This window comes from Neopelma chrysocephalum, unplaced genomic scaffold (genome assembly GCF_003984885.1).
Source record: "Neopelma chrysocephalum unplaced genomic scaffold, ASM398488v2 Primary Assembly neopelma1_89, whole genome shotgun sequence".
Taxonomy (NCBI): Eukaryota; Metazoa; Chordata; class Aves; order Passeriformes; family Pipridae; genus Neopelma; species Neopelma chrysocephalum.
In genome coordinates this window covers 3,881,355-3,901,024 of record NW_020897751.1, presented here as the reverse complement: position 1 = coordinate 3,901,024, position 19,670 = coordinate 3,881,355, and the positions used below count along the sequence as shown (strand labels likewise).

At 42.6% G+C, this 19,670-nt stretch overlaps 1 protein-coding gene across 3 annotated transcripts; it reads left to right on the top strand.

The window, feature by feature from the left end:
- The first annotated feature begins 152 nt into the window (after nucleotides 1-152).
- Nucleotides 153-14,654, top strand: SUPV3L1 (Suv3 like RNA helicase). 3 transcript variants are annotated; one of them, XM_027692907.1, is made up of 15 exons: nucleotides 153-425; nucleotides 1,786-1,863; nucleotides 2,136-2,243; nucleotides 3,725-3,839; nucleotides 4,418-4,586; nucleotides 5,820-5,931; nucleotides 6,219-6,296; nucleotides 7,279-7,370; nucleotides 8,257-8,437; nucleotides 8,851-8,944; nucleotides 9,580-9,799; nucleotides 10,154-10,234; nucleotides 11,619-11,795; nucleotides 13,342-13,490; nucleotides 13,848-14,654. In XM_027692907.1, the coding sequence occupies exons 1-15, from the start codon at nucleotides 173-175 to the stop codon at nucleotides 14,335-14,337; spliced, it is 2,397 nt and encodes a 798-aa protein (XP_027548708.1). In that variant the 5' UTR covers nucleotides 153-172; the 3' UTR covers nucleotides 14,338-14,654. The 3 variants fall into 3 exon arrangements, with proteins under 3 accessions (XP_027548708.1, XP_027548709.1, XP_027548710.1); XM_027692908.1 differs by lacking the exon at nucleotides 153-425 and having other exon boundaries at nucleotides 1,811-1,863; nucleotides 2,136-2,194; XM_027692909.1 differs by lacking the exons at nucleotides 153-425; nucleotides 1,786-1,863; nucleotides 2,136-2,243; nucleotides 3,725-3,839 and having other exon boundaries at nucleotides 4,478-4,590.
- Nucleotides 14,655-19,670: the final 5,016 nt, after the last annotated feature.

The following is a 19,670-nucleotide window of genomic DNA, read 5'->3' as shown; positions in this document are numbered from 1 at the left end:
TGAACAGCTGCCCTCTCGCTCGCTGCGGGCTGTGCCCTCCCTGAGGGCGCTGTGGGAGGCGGGGGGGGGGGTTGTGTGTGTGTGAAGGGGTGCGGCGCACGCGCGGGGCGGGGCGGGCGCGCGGCAGTGACGCGCTTTGTGCGCGCGCCGCCGCTGCCGCCCTTGCCCGCGGATGAGTCGCTGCGCGTGGCCGCTGCTGCGGCGGCTCCCGGCGCGCGCGGGGCTCGCGCTCAGACATGGCCGCCCCGCTGCGGCAGCGCCGTCCTCACCGTCATCACCGTCATCACTGTCCTCATGGTCCTCCGGGGACGGCGGCTCCCGGGCCCCCGACACCTCGCTCTTCGTGCCCGTGCCGCTGAAGCCCGGCCCCGGCGGCGCGGCCGGGGAGGACGTGGGCGCCGAGCTCACGCGACCCCTCGACAAGGGTGAGTGCGGGCTGGACCGTGAGGGGACGGGCGGCCTTCGGGCACCGGCCGTGAGGCCTCGCCAGCCCTCGAGGCGGATGTTTAGTCACTGAGTCATCATCATCATGGCTAGGCTTTGGAAACGAAGATTTGGGAAGGGCTCTACCCACGTTTGTTACAAGCGTGCTGATGGCTAAAAAGGCCAGTAGGAGATAGGCACGTCCGGTTGCAAAAGGCACAGCAGAAAGACTCCTTAGGTGATATATTCTGCAGGGCACGATTCTTTCTGTATTGTCTTTTCTCCTCAAGGGTGATCCTGCGAGCTTTCTCAAAGGCATCAGCAGCGTAATAGATGCTGTGTCTCCAGACCTCCAGATTGGAGGCCAGAGTAGACCAGTTATGTTGATCAATATGGCCAAGGCTGAGATTGGCGAATCAGAGCTCAAATCAGTCCAGCAGTTTAATTACCTAGGTAACCTCATCCCCTCGTACGGTAGGATTGACGGAGAGATAGACAACAGGTTAGCAAAGGCATATAGTGCCTTTGGAAAACTCCGAAGCACTCTGAAAACTCCGAAGTGGCGAAATAAACACTTGAAGAAAAGTACCAAGATCAGTGTTTACAGAGCCATTGTGCTGTCTACTCTCTTATACGGATCTGAATCATGGGTCATCTACCGCCACCACCTGCGTCTCCTAGAACGCTTCCATCAACGCTGCCTCCGTACAATCCTGAACATCCACTGGTCAGATTATGTGACCAATACACCTGTTCTAGAACAAGCAGCAGTCACAAGTATTGAGGCCATGTTGCTGAGAACACAGCTGCGTTGGGCAGGGCACGTCTCAAGGATGAAGGACCAACCACCACCTCCCTAAGATCCTGCTTTATGGTGAACTTGCCACTGGCTGCCGCAAGAGAGGAGCCCCGAAGAGAAGATACAAGGACTCCCTGAAACAACATCTCAGTCACTGAGTAGTTTAAGCAGATCTGCTTTTCACACAGAAACCTGCTGTTTCTTGATGGGTGCTGATAAAAAGCAAAAATAACCCACCCCAAAACATTATTTAGTTTGTTCCATAACATATTGGCTGTAGGTTCCCACCTTTATGCTTTCTTATCGAGTACCAGGGAGAGTGTCTCAAATGCTGCCCTCATCTTCATGGCGCTTCTTACTCTGCTGCAGTTGAAGATGGTCCTTCTCCACAATAGTGTCAGTCACTGATTGTGTTTAATTTAGGGAGAATTCATTTGAGTCTGTTCACCATGACGAGATTCCCTCTCTCCAGAGTAAGGAGACGATAAGCCAGGGTCTTTGGGCCAGCAGAATGTGATTTAATTTTAAGCAAACTAAAAAAAAAAGTTTCTCTTTTTCTACAGGTGAAGTTCTAAAAAATTTAAACAAGTTCTACAAAAGAAAAGAAATCCAAAGACTAGGAGCAGAAAATGGATTAGATGGTAAGAACATGTTCTAAGTTTATTTTTAAAGTGAAACCTGTTTTAATTCAGATACAGTATTAGGCAGAGCTCATCTTTTATGGGTCTTACAACACTGCTTGTTTACCTTGTCTCTGTCACTCAGTTCAAATAACCTTATATATTTACTTTTAATAGCTTACATTAAGGTATAGATTTTTAATGGATTGCTTCAGTGTTTTGGTGGATGTTTACAAACACAGTTTTCTGGTCCTGGTCACAGTGATTTTGTTCCTTGTTTTGATTTTTTGCAGCTCGCCTGTTTCACCAAGCGTTTATAAGCTTTAGGAAATATATCATGGAATCCAGCTCTGTGAGTGCCGATTTGCATATTATTCTCAATGATATATGCTGTGATGCAGGCAAGTATCTGGAGTGCTTGTAAAATAAAATGTTACATTTTTTCCTTAGTTTTGACCTGTATGCTTTACCTACGTACCTGTGGACCCCCTGCTATGATGTCAGACAGCTTAAAAATCCCTGCTAGGATTTGTGCCCATCCTAGGGAGCGTTCTGTTCTTGAACCTTCTGCAGTGGAAATGAGAGAGGTGGAGGTGTTGGCAAGAACCAGCCTGTTGTTTTATAGCATCTTCAGGCTGAAATGGAAACAGAACTGTTGTATTTATTCCTCTCGGCAATCGAGTAGTCACTAGGGGGCACTTGGAGAACTCTCTGCTGGCCAGGTGGCTTTTAGGGATTGGGAATACAGCTCTGACAGTGCTGGTTCCCTGTGGCACTCACCGAGGTGAGTGTTTGCTTACTTAGTACGTCCTGTGTTGTCCTTAACAGCACTAACTGAGGGGTGATGCCAGCTGGGAACAGCAGAACCAGCCTTTTCCATGGTTTGAGCTGCAGAACTTGGGCACAGTATGTCTGTTTTAATGATGGGAATTTAAAGGTTACATTGGCCATTAGTTTTGTCTTCAAATGTAAATGTGTATGTTCTATATGTTGGCAATCCTGGGAAATTGTCTTTTTATATTACTTGTGCATAAAATCTTCCAGAGGATTTTCTTGTTTCTTCTCCTTATTTAGTTACATATGAGCATTGTTTATATGTGCCTTAAAACTCTCATAAATGAAAGTATAAAGGGTTGTTTATTGTGGCAGTTTTAAAATTTTTTTGTTTTAAGTTTTGCTTGTCCAAAGATGATAATTGAATATATTAGTTTTTTCAAATTTTCACCATAATTTTGATTTATTGAATACTAATTCTCAGTTTAAAAAACCCAGGAGGGACAGTAGAGAAGTGTGACCTGAAATGAGACCTTTAAGGCCACACGTCTGCTCTGCAAACATTCAGAAGAGTGAACCCAAATGTCTCTTCTGAGTTCATTTCTCTGGTTTTATTTTCTCACTTAGGGATTGGAACCTTTGAATTTTTAACCAGCATCGTGTGTCTGTGTAGCTTAGGGAAGCTGCACAATATCGTGGTCTGCTCTGTTTTTTCATAAAAGCATTTTGGAAGCTTTTATTTTACTTCTATTTTATTCCAAGGCAGCACATGAGTTTAGGAAGCAAAGGCTAAAGCTCTTTCTCATCCAGCTTTCCCCCAGTTTCTCATTTTATTGAGAAGTTCTTCAGGCATGTAGGCTGACCAGAGTGAATATACCAAAATGAGAGCCAGCTTTTTCATACCATTGGATTTGAATTACATTGCTTAATGAGTCCATGTTAGCTCACCTTTCTGCAACTGAGATAATTATTGAACTTTGTAGAGAGCCGGGAGGGGAAAGAATTGCGGAAGTGTGTGGTGGAAGTAGTGGAAATTTTTTTTCCAAGTTTATGATGATGGTACATGCTGTGAGCCAAGCATGCAAACTGAGCAGGGTTTGTCCCGTAGGCCATGTGGATGACCTCTTCCCGTTTTTCCTGAGGCATGCCAAGCAGATCTTCCCCATGCTGGACTGCATGGACGACCTGCGCAAGATCAGCGACCTGAGGCTGCCACCCAACTGGTCAGTGAGGGCAGGGGCTGCACTGCTTTCTTTTCTCAGTGTCATAGAACTTCAGAGTCTGGGGACTTCAGCTTTGTGATGTGTGATTGTGCTACATTTGCAGTTCCATTTCTCTGTTTTACCATAATTTCTGTCAGGAACTCAAATTTTTTACAAGCTACATTGCAGTGAATTAAAAGGAAAATAAGGTTATATCAGCAATGAAAGTCACTGGATGGCCTTTCCAGAAAGCTGTTTTCTGGCTGTATTTTTGGGAGGTAGCACAGCAGAACACTGCAACGTTAATAAACTCGAGGAGACAGGATTAAGAGGAATAATGAGAAGTATTTTGAACACAATGTGTGAATTTGACTCTGAATCTTTGAAAGCATTGTATGATATAGAAGATGAATCTATAAGATGTAGTAACCTCTTTATACTGACTCTGTTTAAGAACTTGATCTTTCTACTTTCAATACACATTAAAAAGTCTATTAATAAATAAATATTTAAGCTAATTTCCAATTTCTCCTGAATCGGTATCCAGAATACTGGATAAATGTTCAACAGATCTGCTTTTTTTTGTGTGTATGTTTTAGGTATCCAGATGCCAGGGCTATTCAGAGAAAGATAATATTCCATGCCGGTCCTACAAACAGTGGAAAAACTTACCATGCTATCCAGAGATTTCTGTCAGCCAAATCTGGAATATACTGCGGCCCACTAAAACTTCTGGCTCATGAGATCTTCCAAAAGACTAACGATGCTGTCAGTATGTCATATCGCTTCCCAACATCCTTAGCACTGGGACAGTGTCAGGAATGCATGTCTGTAAAGTCCTGTAGCTGCTCCAGGTATTCCCTGGAGCAGTGTGTGCTTGGACAGGTGCCTTTGCTTTGCAGCTCATGGCAATGCCAGTTGTGCATTAATGCTTTAGGTGAGCAGAATGGAACATCATTTCTCCAGATGGAACAGCACTGTCCCCACAGCACATCCTGTGCAATCATCCCTGTACCCTGCCTCCCTTAGCCTGTGATTTGTTGCTCTCCAGGTTTAGCCAGGCTCTACTATTAGGTTTTTCAGCATGGGAACCATGCCTCTTTTACCCATGACCTTTATTTTATTAATTACCCTTGCTTAACTCCCCTCAACCTTCTGCTTCTATGTTTAAATATATTGCATTTCACCATCTATGAAAAATTTTGCAGACTCAGATGTGTTGAGTTGAAGAGCAGTGCCCTGTCTCAGGTTCCAGAGGAAATTTTCAATACTGTGTGCTTTTTTTTATTACTTCTGGCATATTTTTGGAGGCTTCCCACCGGTGTGTTTCCAGCTGCACAGAATCAGTTCTGAAACATTAGAACCACACATCACATGTTAATGCAGCACAGTGTGTGTGTGTACAGTAGTGTTCACAAATGATTTTGCGATTTCTCTTTTTTTGATGTGGAATTTTTAATTTCTCTTACTGGTTTATCAAACTCACACATGAGAAAGATTGGCTTGTCCTAGGAGACAAGTCCTAGGTAATGTGCACCACGTAGTGGCTGTGGGTACCATGCAGTGATGTTCCCTGTTGGTAGTTGCTGTACTTCATTCCCATGTGTTCAGTGTGTGTGAAAACAATCCCCAAATGAACTGGAGGAGGCTGGAGCTTGCAAGGTTCCTTCACTGCTGGGCCTTGCTTTATCTGCCTCCTGTTCTGCAGCTCTTCTGACAGTTCTTTTTTGCAGTTGTGACAGTTCTGAAATGCTCAGGGGAAGATGTAATCTGCAGGAGTAGGGGAAGGCGTCTAATTACAGATACTACCTCTTCATTATACCTCTAGTCTGACAGGACAAATACAGGGCACAAGTCTCAGAGAGCAGGGTAGTTATTTTCTGGAAAAGCTTCCATTATACTGTCCTAGAAGCTACTGTAAGAAACTGATTTTATTCCCCTTTGGAAAGAGAATTCTGTTATATTAAAGAAACTTAACCTGAGTTTTTTGAATTCCTTTAGAACGTGCCATGTGACCTGGTGACGGGAGAAGAGCGTGTCTATGCCAATGAAGATGCCAGACAAGCTCCTCATATTGCCTGTACCATTGAAATGTGCAGCACTAACACACCTTGTATGTATACATCATTGTTTCAGTCTTATCAGGGGGATCTTCATGTGTATTATTGCTTGGACTCTGAAGTAGCTCAGCTATTCCCTTTCACTCTTATTTCAACAATTTCTGAACTATGTTAGAGCAGTTCAAGAAACCCAGATCATCTCAGAGTAGCTTTCTGGTGGTAGAGGATTAACTTGATTTGAGAAACCTTATTTAGAAGGCCTCTGAGTCCCTTTGTGTGTTGTACTGCTGTTCCACGTTCTCTTCCTTGGTGCATCGTGTTTTTTCTTTTTTATTTTAAGATGAAGTTGCTGTGATTGATGAAATTCAGATGATCAGAGATCCTGCCAGAGGGTGGGCTTGGACGAGAGCCCTTCTGGGTAAGCTGGTTTATGTTGGCAATGAACCTGTTTAACTGCAAATGGCACGTTAAATGCAAGCTTAGCAGTCAGTATATTCATAAGTTATTACAATATGGGATGCAAAATAAAAGTATTTTTTTCTTCATAAGTCTTTTCATAGCAAGTTAGAGAGATACTCTGCCCCAAAGGATTTGTCTGCATGGCAGAAAGTTACCTGTCATGTTTTACTTAATGAGTGTTTTTTAAAAATTTTATTTACATTCTTCCTTTAGTTTTCCTTCATAGTTTTCCTTCCTTGGATAATGTGGAGTCTTTGCTACATCGTGCTGTCTTTTTGCATTGAGTATTTTCTAGAACTATGCTTTTTTGTTCCATTAAAACAACACCAATTTTCAGGGATTGCCTTAGGAAGAGATACTGTTCAATGTATGTCATCTTTAAATATTTTAGTGTTAATTTCAAATGGCTCATTTATAGAGTTGCATCAATCTGTAAAATTCATAGAAGAATGCTTGTTTTGATAATTTTAGAATTTTTCAAGAGGAAAAATTTAGAATTTTTCAAGAGGAAATTTTGAAACATTTTTCCTCGTATTTTTTCACAGAAGTTTGGAATCTGATTCCCTCTGCCCTTGCCCCTTCCCTAGGTTGCTTTTGATGATGGGTTCAACAGAATGTTTTTTCACATTTCCTCTGCCTCTGTTTTTTTGCCTTATTTATTCTGAGTGCATTAGGGTTCAATTAATGCAGAAAATAAAGACACTCAGTTGTGCTGTGGTTTGGGAGTTATTAAACATAAATAGTAAATAAAAGCTTTGCTCCATTTGATCAGTGGTTGGAGGGTACTTCTTGTTTTGGCTGAGTGTGCACTGAGGTATTGGCTGCTCTAATTATCACACTAATGTGATAAATGCAATTTTTCGGTAACTTAAGAGTCAGCTAAAGCTACTGTTGTTTATAAATAAGTAACTTTTCTTTTTATTTCACTGGACCTTGTTCAGGCCTCTGTGCAGAAGAAATCCATGTTTGTGGAGAAGCTGCTGCTGTTGACTTGGTGACAGAGCTCATGTACACCACGGGGGAGGAAGTTGAAGTAGGTATTTTAGTTCTGAGAAGCTAAGGACAGAACATCAGGTTCTCCTTGCTGTAAAACAGGCAAAAAATGTATGGTCTTTTGAGGGTATCACTGATCAAAGTTATCCTATGGGAGCCATTGTTAGAATGATTCTTGGCTTCTGTGAATCAAAGGAGATGTTGCAAAGTTCTTTCTTTTTCTTTTTAAATAGTGGTACTGTTTTGCTGAAAGATGGTAAGTGCTTTGCTGAGTTCAAAGAAAAGTGCTTTGCTGTGTTCCCCTCAGGGAATTTTGCAGGTGCTACAGCTGTTCAGGGGCTCTCTTTACAATTCTGATCTTCCTGGAGGGCACAGTGGCCTCAGGTTTGCTAATTTTACTGGGTTGGTTGAAAGTTATTCTCCACATGATGAGGAAAGGAGGTAAATGTATGTATTTTTAATTGATAAGGTTCTTTTGAGAAGTGTATTTAGAAACAAAATATGCTCCCAGTAAAGTCCAGCCTTCAGGATTTCAAGGTGAATTAGCTGTAGCTTTATATGTCTGTGTGTGGTGGGGTATGTAATTCTGCAAAGGGAGGACCAGTGAGAGCATTCAGATACCCGACTGAAAGCAGACACTCATTTTTTGATAGATCAAGGGATGTAGCCTGTGTACTACTTTTCTTTAATCTAGTTTACATGTAAAAAATACGTAGTTCTTCTGTTTCTTGAAAAAGCTGTATAGTTCTCAGCTTGGGAAGTGCTGCTGGTATGCAAGGGTGTACATCTCCTTCTCTCCAGGAATTATCCCTTCAGGACTGAGAGGTCCCTCAGCGCTACAGTCACATGCGATAATAAATGTACTGGTTGATATTCCACAGGAAGTTTTTAATTTAAAGAAATATCCTTGACAACTTTAATTCCAGGTCCGACACTACAAGAGACTCACTCCTCTGACTGTGCTGGATTATGCCTTGGAATCCTTGGATAACCTCCGTCCTGGGGACTGCATTGTCTGCTTCAGTAAGAATGACATTTACTCTGTGAGCCGACAGATTGAAGCCAGAGGATTAGAATGTGCTGTCATATATGGCAGTCTGCCACCAGGTAAAGCACTCTTCCTTTATTGGTAAGGGAATGTTCTGCTCCCTGCTGCTTTTCTTAGGAAAAAACCCTTGCACTGCTTTCTTTATTTTAAAATAAAGCAGCACAAGTTTCCTAGTTTTGCTTCTCTGTATAGTTAAAGAAAGTAATCGGCTTTTGTTGACTGGTGTTTTAATCTTGGGATTAGACCTTTATTATGTACTTAATTTTGATCTTCAGATAGATATAATTAAATGAGGTCTATCCACAGCTCTGGGAATGATTTAAGTCCCTCCTGCCCCCTTCTCTCCAAAACATCCAAATACCAATCAAATACCAGTTTTTTCCTCTCAGCCTTTTAAAACAGCACTGGGCTTAGTGATATGTTGTCTTTGATTTGTAGGCAGTTTGCTATGTGTTTTGTCATTCTGTTTTAGGAACAAAACTTGAACAGGCAAAGAAATTCAACGATCCTGATGATCCATGCAAAATTTTAGTTGCTACAGATGCAATTGGAATGGGACTCAATTTGTAAGTACTTGCAGGTTATGGTATTTTTTTTCTTTTGGGTGTTATGCCTGCATTAATTTCCTTGCTTGTTTCTCCCCAGTCTGATTAATTTGGCCAAATATCTTCTATGTCTAGATAATACAGTACATACATTTTCATTCTGAAGTAGTGTTCAATTTGGTTGGGCAGAATTAAGCTTTAATTTTAAAACTGATTCCAAGAATTAATGGCTCCCTTGGCCTAATTCCGTGTGATAGTGGCTAACAGTGCCTACTGGATCAACAAGAGTCACATGTGTTAGGTTGTCAGAGTTACCAGTCTCTTGCATTTCTGAAATGCAGAGCAAGTTCAGCCCAGTTTCAGGTGTGTTTTGTTGGTGAAGGTGATGCAGTCACTTTGCTATAAACTACTGATGGTGAATGGATTGGGACCCTACTAGAACATGATTGATATGTGCAGGGCTGATAATTCTCCTGTGACTAACCAGAAGTATTGTCATGCCCTTTGGAATACGCCGTGTCCATAGGTAGTCTCTGTGATACCTTAATTTCTAGAGAAGAAAAAAACTTATAAAAAATAAAAGGCTTTCATTCTTCATATTGGAAGTAATTTGCAAGAAAAAAAGATTCCTCTTTGCTTTCGTTCAAATATTCCAGGTGTATACGAAGAATAATCTTTAACTCCATAGTGAAGCCGACTGTCAATGAGAAGGGAGAGAAGGAAATAGACTCCATTCCCACCTCCCAGGCCCTGCAGATTGCAGGCAGAGCCGGGCGTTTTGGCTCGTCCTTCACACAGGGGGAGGTCACCACGATGCACCGCGAGGACCTCGTGCAGCTGAAGGAAATTCTGAGCGAGGCTGTGCCCCCTGTGAAGGTGAGAGACTCAGTACCCAGTTAGCACAGATGTGCTCTGGGGCTGGTTTATGATGTTCTGTTCCCAAATTATTTTTCCTTGTGTCTGTTTACAATGTAGTAATAAAAGTGGATTGTGTCATGCCAGAGTGACTTTGGATAGATGTTGCATTTATACTGAAGCTGCTCTTTTAAGCATTAAAAGCTCAAGCACAGAAGTTCCCAAGTTTCAGATAAATGTGCTAAATAAACTGGAGTCTGTAGGGTGCTTTGGTTTCTTTCTTGCATTTTGTCTTTCTGTGTGTTGCTTCTGGTGCATTAACTTTAAAACAATATTGAGAATTAATGGATTTTTTTTCCTTTATTTTCCCTTTAGGCAGCTGGCCTGCATCCTACTCCTGAGCAGATAGAAATGTTTGCTTATCATCTTCCTGATGCTACTCTATCCAATCTAATTGTAAGAATGACCAAAATATTAGCTTTTGCATTAAAAATGAAGCATTACTTACAGTCACTGCTTTTGTACAAACATAAACTGTGGGAACCTGACAGACAGCCTTGTGTGTATTTTTTATCAGTTGGATTCTTCTCTCTATCACAGCACTGACTGTAAATAGGTTTAGAATGCTTAACTTTTCTGTGCTGTAATAAACTTGAAAGCTCTTCAAGCATGTAAATATTTTCACACATGTTGAATTCTATGCAGCAGCCTTTTCATTTCACCTTTTCTGAATTTTAAATGTAGACATTTTGGTCTGAGGCTGAAAATAATAGAGATTGAAATTTTGGTAAATTATTTGAAAATTCCTGTGAAACTAGACTGGTCATGTCAGGTTTCTGTATATCTGAGAGCTACCTGATTTTCTTTCCCTGTTTCCATGGATTTTATGGTGTAACAATGCTTGTGTAACTTTGAGAAAAAAGATTTTGTGGAGACTGAGAAACTCTTAGTAGCATTCATGGATTTAAATGTGCATTATTGTTCTCTGCTGATGTACTGTTATGTAGCAAAGTGTGTGATTTCTAACCTTGAGATAAAAGATTATACCTGGAGACTCCTGGGAGACTTAGGCTGGTAGGGAGCACATCTTTAAAATTTTACTATTAGCAATTTCTGGGCCACCATAGAAGTATTAAGATAAGAACCCTGTGTAGTTATTGATATCTTAAGTATTGAGTCACATATTTAATTAAGAAACTCAGTGTTTCTCTAAAGATGTTTTTTAAAACTCTTTCAGAGATTTACACTGGAGAAATAATTTTGGGGGCCCATAGAAATTCTGCAGTGTGCCCTGGCATCTCCTATTTCTCCAAACCTTGGATATGTTTCAGGTTTTCTTTGAACTCCACTTTTGCAATACTGTATTTATCTTGTGTTTTCTTTCTTCCTAAAATAGATCTGAGCCTGACATTGAGCTAAAGATACCTCAATTATTGAACTCAATGCTGTAACGTTAGCTTTTTGGGTCATGCTAGGTGACAAACCTGGAGAAATTTCTAAACATAGTAGTAACAGCCCTATAATGGTGTTCTTTGTAACTAAAATGCACAGTTCCAGAACTTTGTTATTCGGGAGACTAACTGAAAATGTTTAAATAAAGCATAGTGTGTTATGTCTTCTCCTCTGATCCTGTGTTGGAGAATTTCATGCAAGCTCTGCTAAAGAGTAGAGGGAACCCCCCTGCCCCTTTTTTATTACTGTGGTCAAATTTGATGGCTTTTAGCTGTTCTTTCAGTTTAACCAGCATTTGAAACACTAAATAATTTTTTGGTTTGGTAATGCAAAGTTTAACAACCCCCTCTTCTAATAACATTCTCTTTCTTTGGTTGTATTTTCACAGGATATTTTTGTGAGTCTCTCACAAGTCGATGGGATGTACTTTGTCTGCAATATTGATGACTTTAAATTTCTAGCAGATATGATTCAGCACATTCCACTAAATCTGCGGTCACGATATGTCTTCTGCACTGCCCCCTTGAACAGAAAAGAGCCTTTTGTGTGTACCACATTGCTGAAGGTCAGCTGGCTTTTTCCTCAAACAAATGTGATGTTTATATTGGAGCAAGTGGGTCTTGGTGCAGTGAGACTGTTTTTGCTGTATTTACTGTGGGATTTGTCATTAGGTCATTGGAGAGCATTCTTAAAGTGCTCACGGGCAGTAATATAAAATATTTGGAGATGTATTTTTTTTCCTAATTGCATTCTTCACTAATTTTATGGACCAAAGCTTTTAACTCCTGAGAATTGGTTCTCGTGATGTAAATTAAGGTTTGGACAGCTTTTCTGCTGTTTGACTGAGAGAATCCTCCTGCTTGTCCTTGCAGGTGAGCTCTGAACTGGGAGGGATCACTTATGTTCCCTAGTCACTTGTGCACTGTTAAGCTTTGCACCACAGTGTGCCTAAAAGTAGTCATTAAAACTCAAGTTACTGCTGCTTCAGGGTGTTAGATTATCAACAAAAGAGAAGAATGTGGGATCAAGGGTTATTGCTGATGTTAGAAGAGTTACATAGAATTAAAACCCCAGAAAACACAGTGCTGTAAGTTGCTCTCAAAATTATGTCACTTCACTTTTCAGGCCTGGATGAACTGTTTTTCACTGTGCCCCCAAAGTGATTATTTTGAGGAATTTGTAGTCAGCAGATTTTTCAGGTTTTTGAGATTAATAATTTAATTTGAGACTGTTACTTTGTTAGACAGTATTGCCTTTGTGCCCTTGTTAGAGACTGCATTAAACTTTTAAAATGAGGTAGTGTAAAAATGAAACTGATGTGGTGCCCTCAGATCAGAAATATTAGACCCCTGCTTTTCAAAAGGAGCTAATAATCTTCTTTAAAAATTGATTGATTGATGAAAGAGTTGCAGAAAGTGTCTTGTTAAGAAAATGCTGAGCATTCAGACACTAAGGAATGAAGGTGCAGAGGGGCATAATGTGGTGTTGGAGGGAGGTAGGATGTTGTGAATGCTTGTGTGAATTTAAGCACCATTCCTTGGCCAACAAAACTCACTTCTAGCATCAGCCAGCTAGGAGGGAGTTATTCCAAGTCATCAGAACTTTTGAAAATTTTAGATTTAAATCTTATTTGACTTGTTTTTTTGTTACTTAAAGAGCTGAGGTGTCTGAGTTTCAGAAGGGCTGCTTTCTAGTGCAGATTAATCTGTTTGGGTTGTGAGTAGTGTGTTTCCTAAGCTAGGGAATACATTTAACATTTTCTCAACCCGGGGACTCTGAAACAAGATAATTAACCAAATAGGAGGAGGAGAATTAAAAAAGACAAAATCCATCTGCTGTGCTGGATGAAATCAAATGCCTTCAGTGTTATGCTTTTCTGGATAACTCTATGCCTTTGTTACTTAACTCTGTGCATGGCCCATGGACAAATTGTGTTAATGAGGCTCTGTAAAGGAGAGGTGACTCCTGTGTTGAGTAATTAAGTAAAAGAATGTGTGGCATTTGGGCTGTGTAAAACAAAGCAGGTATTTTCTGTCCACAGACTCCAGGGAATTTAACTCTTTAGGGATTTCTTCTTTCCTAACTGACTGAGGGCCTTGCTTGTTTTTCAGTTTGCACGACAGTTCAGTCGAAATGAGCCCCTGACCTTCGACTGGCTCTGCCGACACACCAAGTGGCCCTTGGCTGCTCCAAAAAACATCAAAGAACTTGTACACCTCGAAGCTGTTCATGATGTTTTTGACCTCTATCTGTGGCTAAGGTATTGTCTTTGTGCTTGAAAACTTGTTTTTATTTTCTCCTAGTATTTCTGCCTTACAGTTCTAGAAGAGCAGTGTCTTCAAGCCTGCGTGTACGTGGTGCAGGATGGGCCCCTTAGGCCCTTGGGAGAATCCTGACAAATGCAAGTGTAGTGATGTGGGAGCAAGTCATGGGCTCTGCAGAGAGCAGTTTGTGACTGACAGAGAGAGAAAGGTAGAAGCAGGGTGATCCTGGACTGGAGCAGCTGAAATGCAGCTTATAGTACTGTGGCCTTCCCATGTACCACATAATAAATTTTTTCCTACGCAGCATTCCTGGAGTGCAAAGGTTTAACTGGGTGTTGTTTTGCCTCTCTCAGTTACCGCTTCATGGATATGTTCCCTGATGCTGCCCTTGTAAGGGATATTCAGAAGAAACTGGATGACATTATACAGGTTGGTGTGTGCAACATCACGAAGCTGATCCGGGCATCCCAGTCTGCAGCTGCTCCTGGCACAGCAGAAGTTGTGTCCGAAGACTTTCCCACAGCTAAGAGGGATGCCAGGGTGGCTTCTGACCGTCATGGTGCCAAGTCCCCAGAGGCACTGTCCATTGCAGTGGAGGCTCCAGCACTGAGGAGAGCAAGGAACACGAGAGCCTCTCGGTCTGGGACGAGGCAGGAGGATCTGAAAAGCTACGGCCGGGGATCCCTTGCCAACAGACTGCTGCGTGAAGGACTCCTGACACAGGAAATGCTGAGACAGCTGGAGAGTGAGTGGCAGGATCAGCACAGGAATGGTAGATATGGCTTTGGTTCAAAAAGAGATGATCAGCATAGTTCAAAGGAAACAGGGAAAAAGAGAAAATAGAACCGTGTCCTAATTCTGTTTAGTTTTTATTCGTAAAATAAAATACTATTTTACTAATTTCTTTGGCATTTCATGTTTACACTGCTGCAGCTCCTTGATGTTTTTCCTTCTCCCGTGACCAGTAATGTGAAGCACTCAGAGAAATGGACTTTTAAAGCTCAGAGGCCATAGGTTTGCTTTTACCACTCAGCTGTGCACTCTTTCAATCATGGTGTTCAGCATAAGTGTATGATCTGCTGCTATGTGAAAATTTGAAGTTGGTGTCTTCTTGCAAGATGTCCTCACATCATCAATAAACATCAGATATGTCACTAGTAGTGAATTAGCTACTCATTCCATCCCTTCCCAAAGGGCAGGGTTTAGCAGACAACAAACATGTAATGAACAACCTGGAACAAAATTGGCTCAGAATGGTGATGGGAGTCATGTGCCTCTAACCTTTGTGTCCTGGGAAAATGTGGAAGGTGGTGAAAAGCACTTGTGTTAATGTGTCGGGGAGTGATGAAATTCTGGCCATAAGAATTTTTGAGTAAGTTTCAGTTCTGTCATCTGGGGGGTAATTACTGAGACAAAGCAAAATCTGTCCTTGCTCTTTGAACTGTGTTCTTCTGGCGAGAGCTCATCCCATTGATTCAGACGAAGTTTGAGGGGAGGAAAAACCAAAAAGTTGGATTATGGTTTTTGGAGGAAAGGACGAAATTTTAGAAGCATAGGTATAATTTATTTACTTTTGAGAAATTCAGGTGTTTGTTTCTCCTGGAGTTTTCTAACTCAGTTTCAATACAAATTACTTTGTTCTGTCACATTTCATAAATGCTTTTTTTAGCTTCATGTGCCAGTTTGTGGTACTTGAATTTTGAGAGGTGTCCTGATGTAATGTCACTGGGTAATGTTTAAGGCAGTGCAGCACTAGGCTGTGCCTCTTTCACAGATGTGCAGGGGCTCTGTGATTTGTTTTCAGTGTAAGTAGCTTTAGGGTGTGCTTTTGAGCTCCCAGTATGGACACTGGAGAGTGGAAAGAATCAGATGCTGAAACTGCTGTGTGTTCACAGAAACGGGTTCCGGCACTGGGACGTTACTGGGCTGCCTGAGGAGAATAATGCTGCACTGACCATGTTGCTGGGTTTGGCTGTGTGCAGGTCTGCACAAATCCTGCTTGTGTTAATGCTGGGATACCTGTAAAAGCCAGGTGGAGTTTCACTGTGTCAAATGCCTGACTTTCTGAAATGATCAACCATGTATCTCTGCAGGTTGAAAGTTTGTTCTGATTCCCCTTTTCTTCTTCCTGATATTGATCCTTTGTGCTGCTGTTCAGCAACAGGTCTGCAGCAGTTTGAGAATTGTTTCTAACAACTGTTTTCAGTGCATTTCATGTACTCTTTCCTCATTGTTTACTAAAAAGCAAGCAGTGCGTAAATGGTTTTAGTCCACATGCTCTCCTGCTGGTTTCATTACAGGACCAGAGGGAAGAGAAAGTTTTCGGTTGTTCCCCTGCAAAGCCCCATCTTTCTTTCCTCCCCCAGGACAAAGCAAGCAGCTCTGTGTGTGTGGCAGTGCCATGTGAGTGTTGTGGATTTCCTGTTGTGTGGATGAGTAATTGAGCTTTGCTTTCCCAGAGTCCTGAACAGCAGCATGACTGGCACAGAGCGGGAGCTGGCATTAACCCTTACAAATGGGTTCCATTGGATACTGTTCACACAGCTCCTGTGGGGTGGGTGATGTGGCTGATGGTCCCAATTGCCTCCTTGTTCCTTGGCACTCACTCACTAGAAGGAAAGCTGTAGCTGCTCAAGCCTGCAGGGATGTTTTTGCCACACACATTGTCCCACTTCCATCTGGGACTGCACGCTCCATGGTGGACCTGCAAACCTGTGTTTAAAACCACCTTCTGCAAGGACAATTCCTCTCTTCTCCTTCCCCAGAGTGTTTGGGTTTGGGCTCCAGGAGACCCACATTGCTACTGTGCTTGGCTTCTAGCCTGTTATGCTAAATTTACCCTTTAATTATAGCTAAGCTGTGTACTGGAGTATATTTTTGAGCAAGGAAAGAGTGTCTGGGCCTTGGGGGTGTAAGCCAGCCTTGTGTTTGAGCAGCAAGTCTTGCCATAAGGAAGCTAAATGACTATAAGCATTCTTTTTAGTATTTTGCTGAGATTAGCACTTGGCTTAACTCATTCCGTGTTTCCATGGCGACTCCATAGTAACTGTTTTAGGAGCTCTGAAGTTTATTCAGGCGTTTCCAGGCTGACTTTATGAAAGTTTTCTTTTCTTCTGAGCTAATGGTGTGGCTGTCATTGACTCCCATTAGAATGGCTGCCAGATTGGTCCCATGTGGTACAATTCAGACTGATGTGGGGCAGAGTTATCCCAACCACCCATTTTTAACATGCCCTGTGGGGCTGTGCTGAAACCTTTTGTTTTAAGCAACATCATTAATATTGTTTGCTTGGTCTGGGACTGGCTGATTGATACAGCACTGCTTGGTAAAAGCCTTCTGTCTCTTAAGCTAATATGCTCTTTTCTGTCTGTGCTGTTTCCATCTCTTCTAAATAATGTCTGTCCTTGGATTGGGTTTTCCCTCAGGTGCTCTGCCTTACTTTCCATCCTGGTGTTGCCCTGTGAGGGGCATATGCGGGACGAATGTAGGGACTCCTTTCTGTTCTGAGCTTTGATGAACTTGTAGGAATATTGTGGGGAACGAACCTGCTGCTACTTTGATAGGGGGGGGAATACATTCTAAAGGTTGGTCTTGGAATAATAAGCTATAATGAAGGAGCTATAATTTCTCGTGATGACTCGCTGATAGCCTTGTCCACTGTCTCCTTGTTAACCTGGGTACCAAACTCAGCAACCAGTGTTGCCCCTATCTCACCAAAGATAGATATGTTTCTCCCACAATAAAATGCTTATCAATACAGTACCTCTTTCTTGAGGTAACTGGTGCATGTTTAGCTGGTGTACTCAAGACACTTATCTGAATTTCCCCATTGTAGCTGTGAGCTCCTTTTCTCTGCAGGTCTTTGACTGCAAGGCTGTGGGAGGCAGATGAGCACCAGACTCTTCAGATTCTCTGTTTTGCCTTGAGATGGGGTTTGGAGGGAGAACTGCACGAGGAGGAAGTAGAGAGAGGGTTGTTACAATTTTGAAATCTTGTTTGGCCCTTGCAAAGCGGGGAGGGAAGGTTTGTGAATAACTTTTACTGGGTGCAGCTCTAACAAAGGGGAAAATCAACATGGCCTCAAGCCTCCAAGTTGCGTGTTAAGGGAGCTGACCTGCTCACCCGGGCCTGGAGAGGTGCCCCTGTTCTGGCCAGGGTCTGTATGAAATGGCTGTACCATTTTTGGGTGTTGGGCCCTTGGTGCATTGAACTGCTGTCTGTGTAGAAATGAGATCATGTCTTGTCTTCTCTTGCACAACAAAAGCCAGGAGCCAGGATACCCCAGGGATGAGCGAACAGGTTACGCAGTGATTCTGACATGTCAGGTATTTCACAGAGCTTGCTGCCAGTTTAGGAACATTTGGATCTTAGAGACCCTTTTCCAGTGGCATCCGTTAGAGAAAGAAAAAAAAGAGAGAATGAAAAATAAATCTACTGTATTACAGACACAATGAGGTCTGGATCAAAGTGGGATGGAGCTTGAAAGGTGATGTTTTGAATTTTGCTGGTCAGAGGGGTTGTGACTCGGATGGCATGGGTAAACAATGAGGAGAGAGACAGTCCCTCTGGGAGTCAGTGTCTGACTTCACAAGCCAGCAGTTATTAAAAGATGAATAGAGGAGAAGTGAACCGTGCTCTCTGGCTGGTAGCGTGGCTTATTTTCTTCTTTCTTTTCTCCCTTTCTCTCAAAGATCAAAGGCCTAATTTTAGAACAAGCCCTATTTATGGGCTGCTCAGCTACTCTGTCTGCTTTACTCTTGTTCTAGAATAGTGGAACATAAATGGAGCTGGCGGGATCTCCCAGTGTCCAGAGCTCATCCCTGATGCAACGCAGGAAGGGGGGGTGTAAAAAAAAAAAAAAAAAAAGAAAAAGACCTTTCCTAGCAGAGGTGTTCTGTATGATTTGTCTCTGTAGAGGGAGTTCCCTTCCCCTCCCTCAGCTCTTTCCGTCTTTCCTTGTGATCAGAGGCTGAAAAAATGTGACCTGTGAGTGCTCCTGATGTTCAGCAGAGCTAACTCCTCCTGATCTGTGCCTTGACGTGCCAGAGCTCCCAGGACAGGGCACAGTCCTCTTCCCAAGGCTGGTGCTGAGGATGGAGTTGAGTGTTGTGTTGTGTGTGGATTACACTCCTGTATGTGCACCCACCATGGGGATCAGTTGTACTTCTCTTTTACAATAATAGGAGATTGTTGGGTCCACTCTAGGCTGTGAATTGATGTAGTCAGACATCCTTTTCTGCTGACTGACTGCCTCTGCCCCGCTCTGCATCTCCAGACCTAATTTTCTACTGCTCAGTAGTTCTTTGTGTCCCCTCACATTATTTGGCACTCCCCTCCCCCTTTCCATTCCCTTTCCTCCCCCTGCTCTTTTTCTAATCTTATCAAAATAATTTTTAATTGTTAACTTGTTCTGTACAATTTTGGGTGACAGTTGTCTGCCAGTGCAGTAAGTGTGCTCAGTCCAGCTGAGCAGCAATTGGGGGAAAACACACCGTGTGTAGGTGCAGTTTGGGAGTGAGCCTCTAATTGCCCCATGAGAATGCCTTTTGGGATTTTTTCTCTCTCTCTCCTTTGTGTCAGCATTTCACCCAGTTCCCTTTGGATGAGGTTTCCATAGTTGATATCACTTGATACAATGACAAAATCCTGGAAACACTTGTGTATGCTGGATGAACTTTTGAGAGCAATGGTTAAAGACTGTGTCAAATTCTGGTGGTGTGAGGAAGCTGCTCTCACTGCAGGCGCTCTGTGCTGCCAGTTAAAGGCACCTCTCCAGTGAGGCAGTGTGATACCCACGCTGCTGTCTGCCAGGTCAGTCTGCCCCCTGCCCAGCTTTTGCAGTACTGAGGATCTTCATTGGTCTGAAACTTTGTCTTCAGGAGGGGTGGAGAATAAGTAACCAATTCCCTCTGTGCTGGGAATTGAACCCAGCTGGGGGCAGTGGTCTGTGTGTCTCTGCTTCTTTACAGCTGAAGCCTAATTGGTAAAAAGCTGCAGATAAGGTTGCACTGTACAGAACTGGAGTGGAGTTCATTCATGCAGAAGAGCCTGTCTCGCAAATGGGACTGCTGAGCTGAGGGAAGAAACCTCCTCAAATGCTGTGTAACTCCTGATTCCCGGCAGTGCTTTGCTAGAGGCTGCTGTGGTGGGAGCCCGGCAGCCCCCCTGAGTGAAGT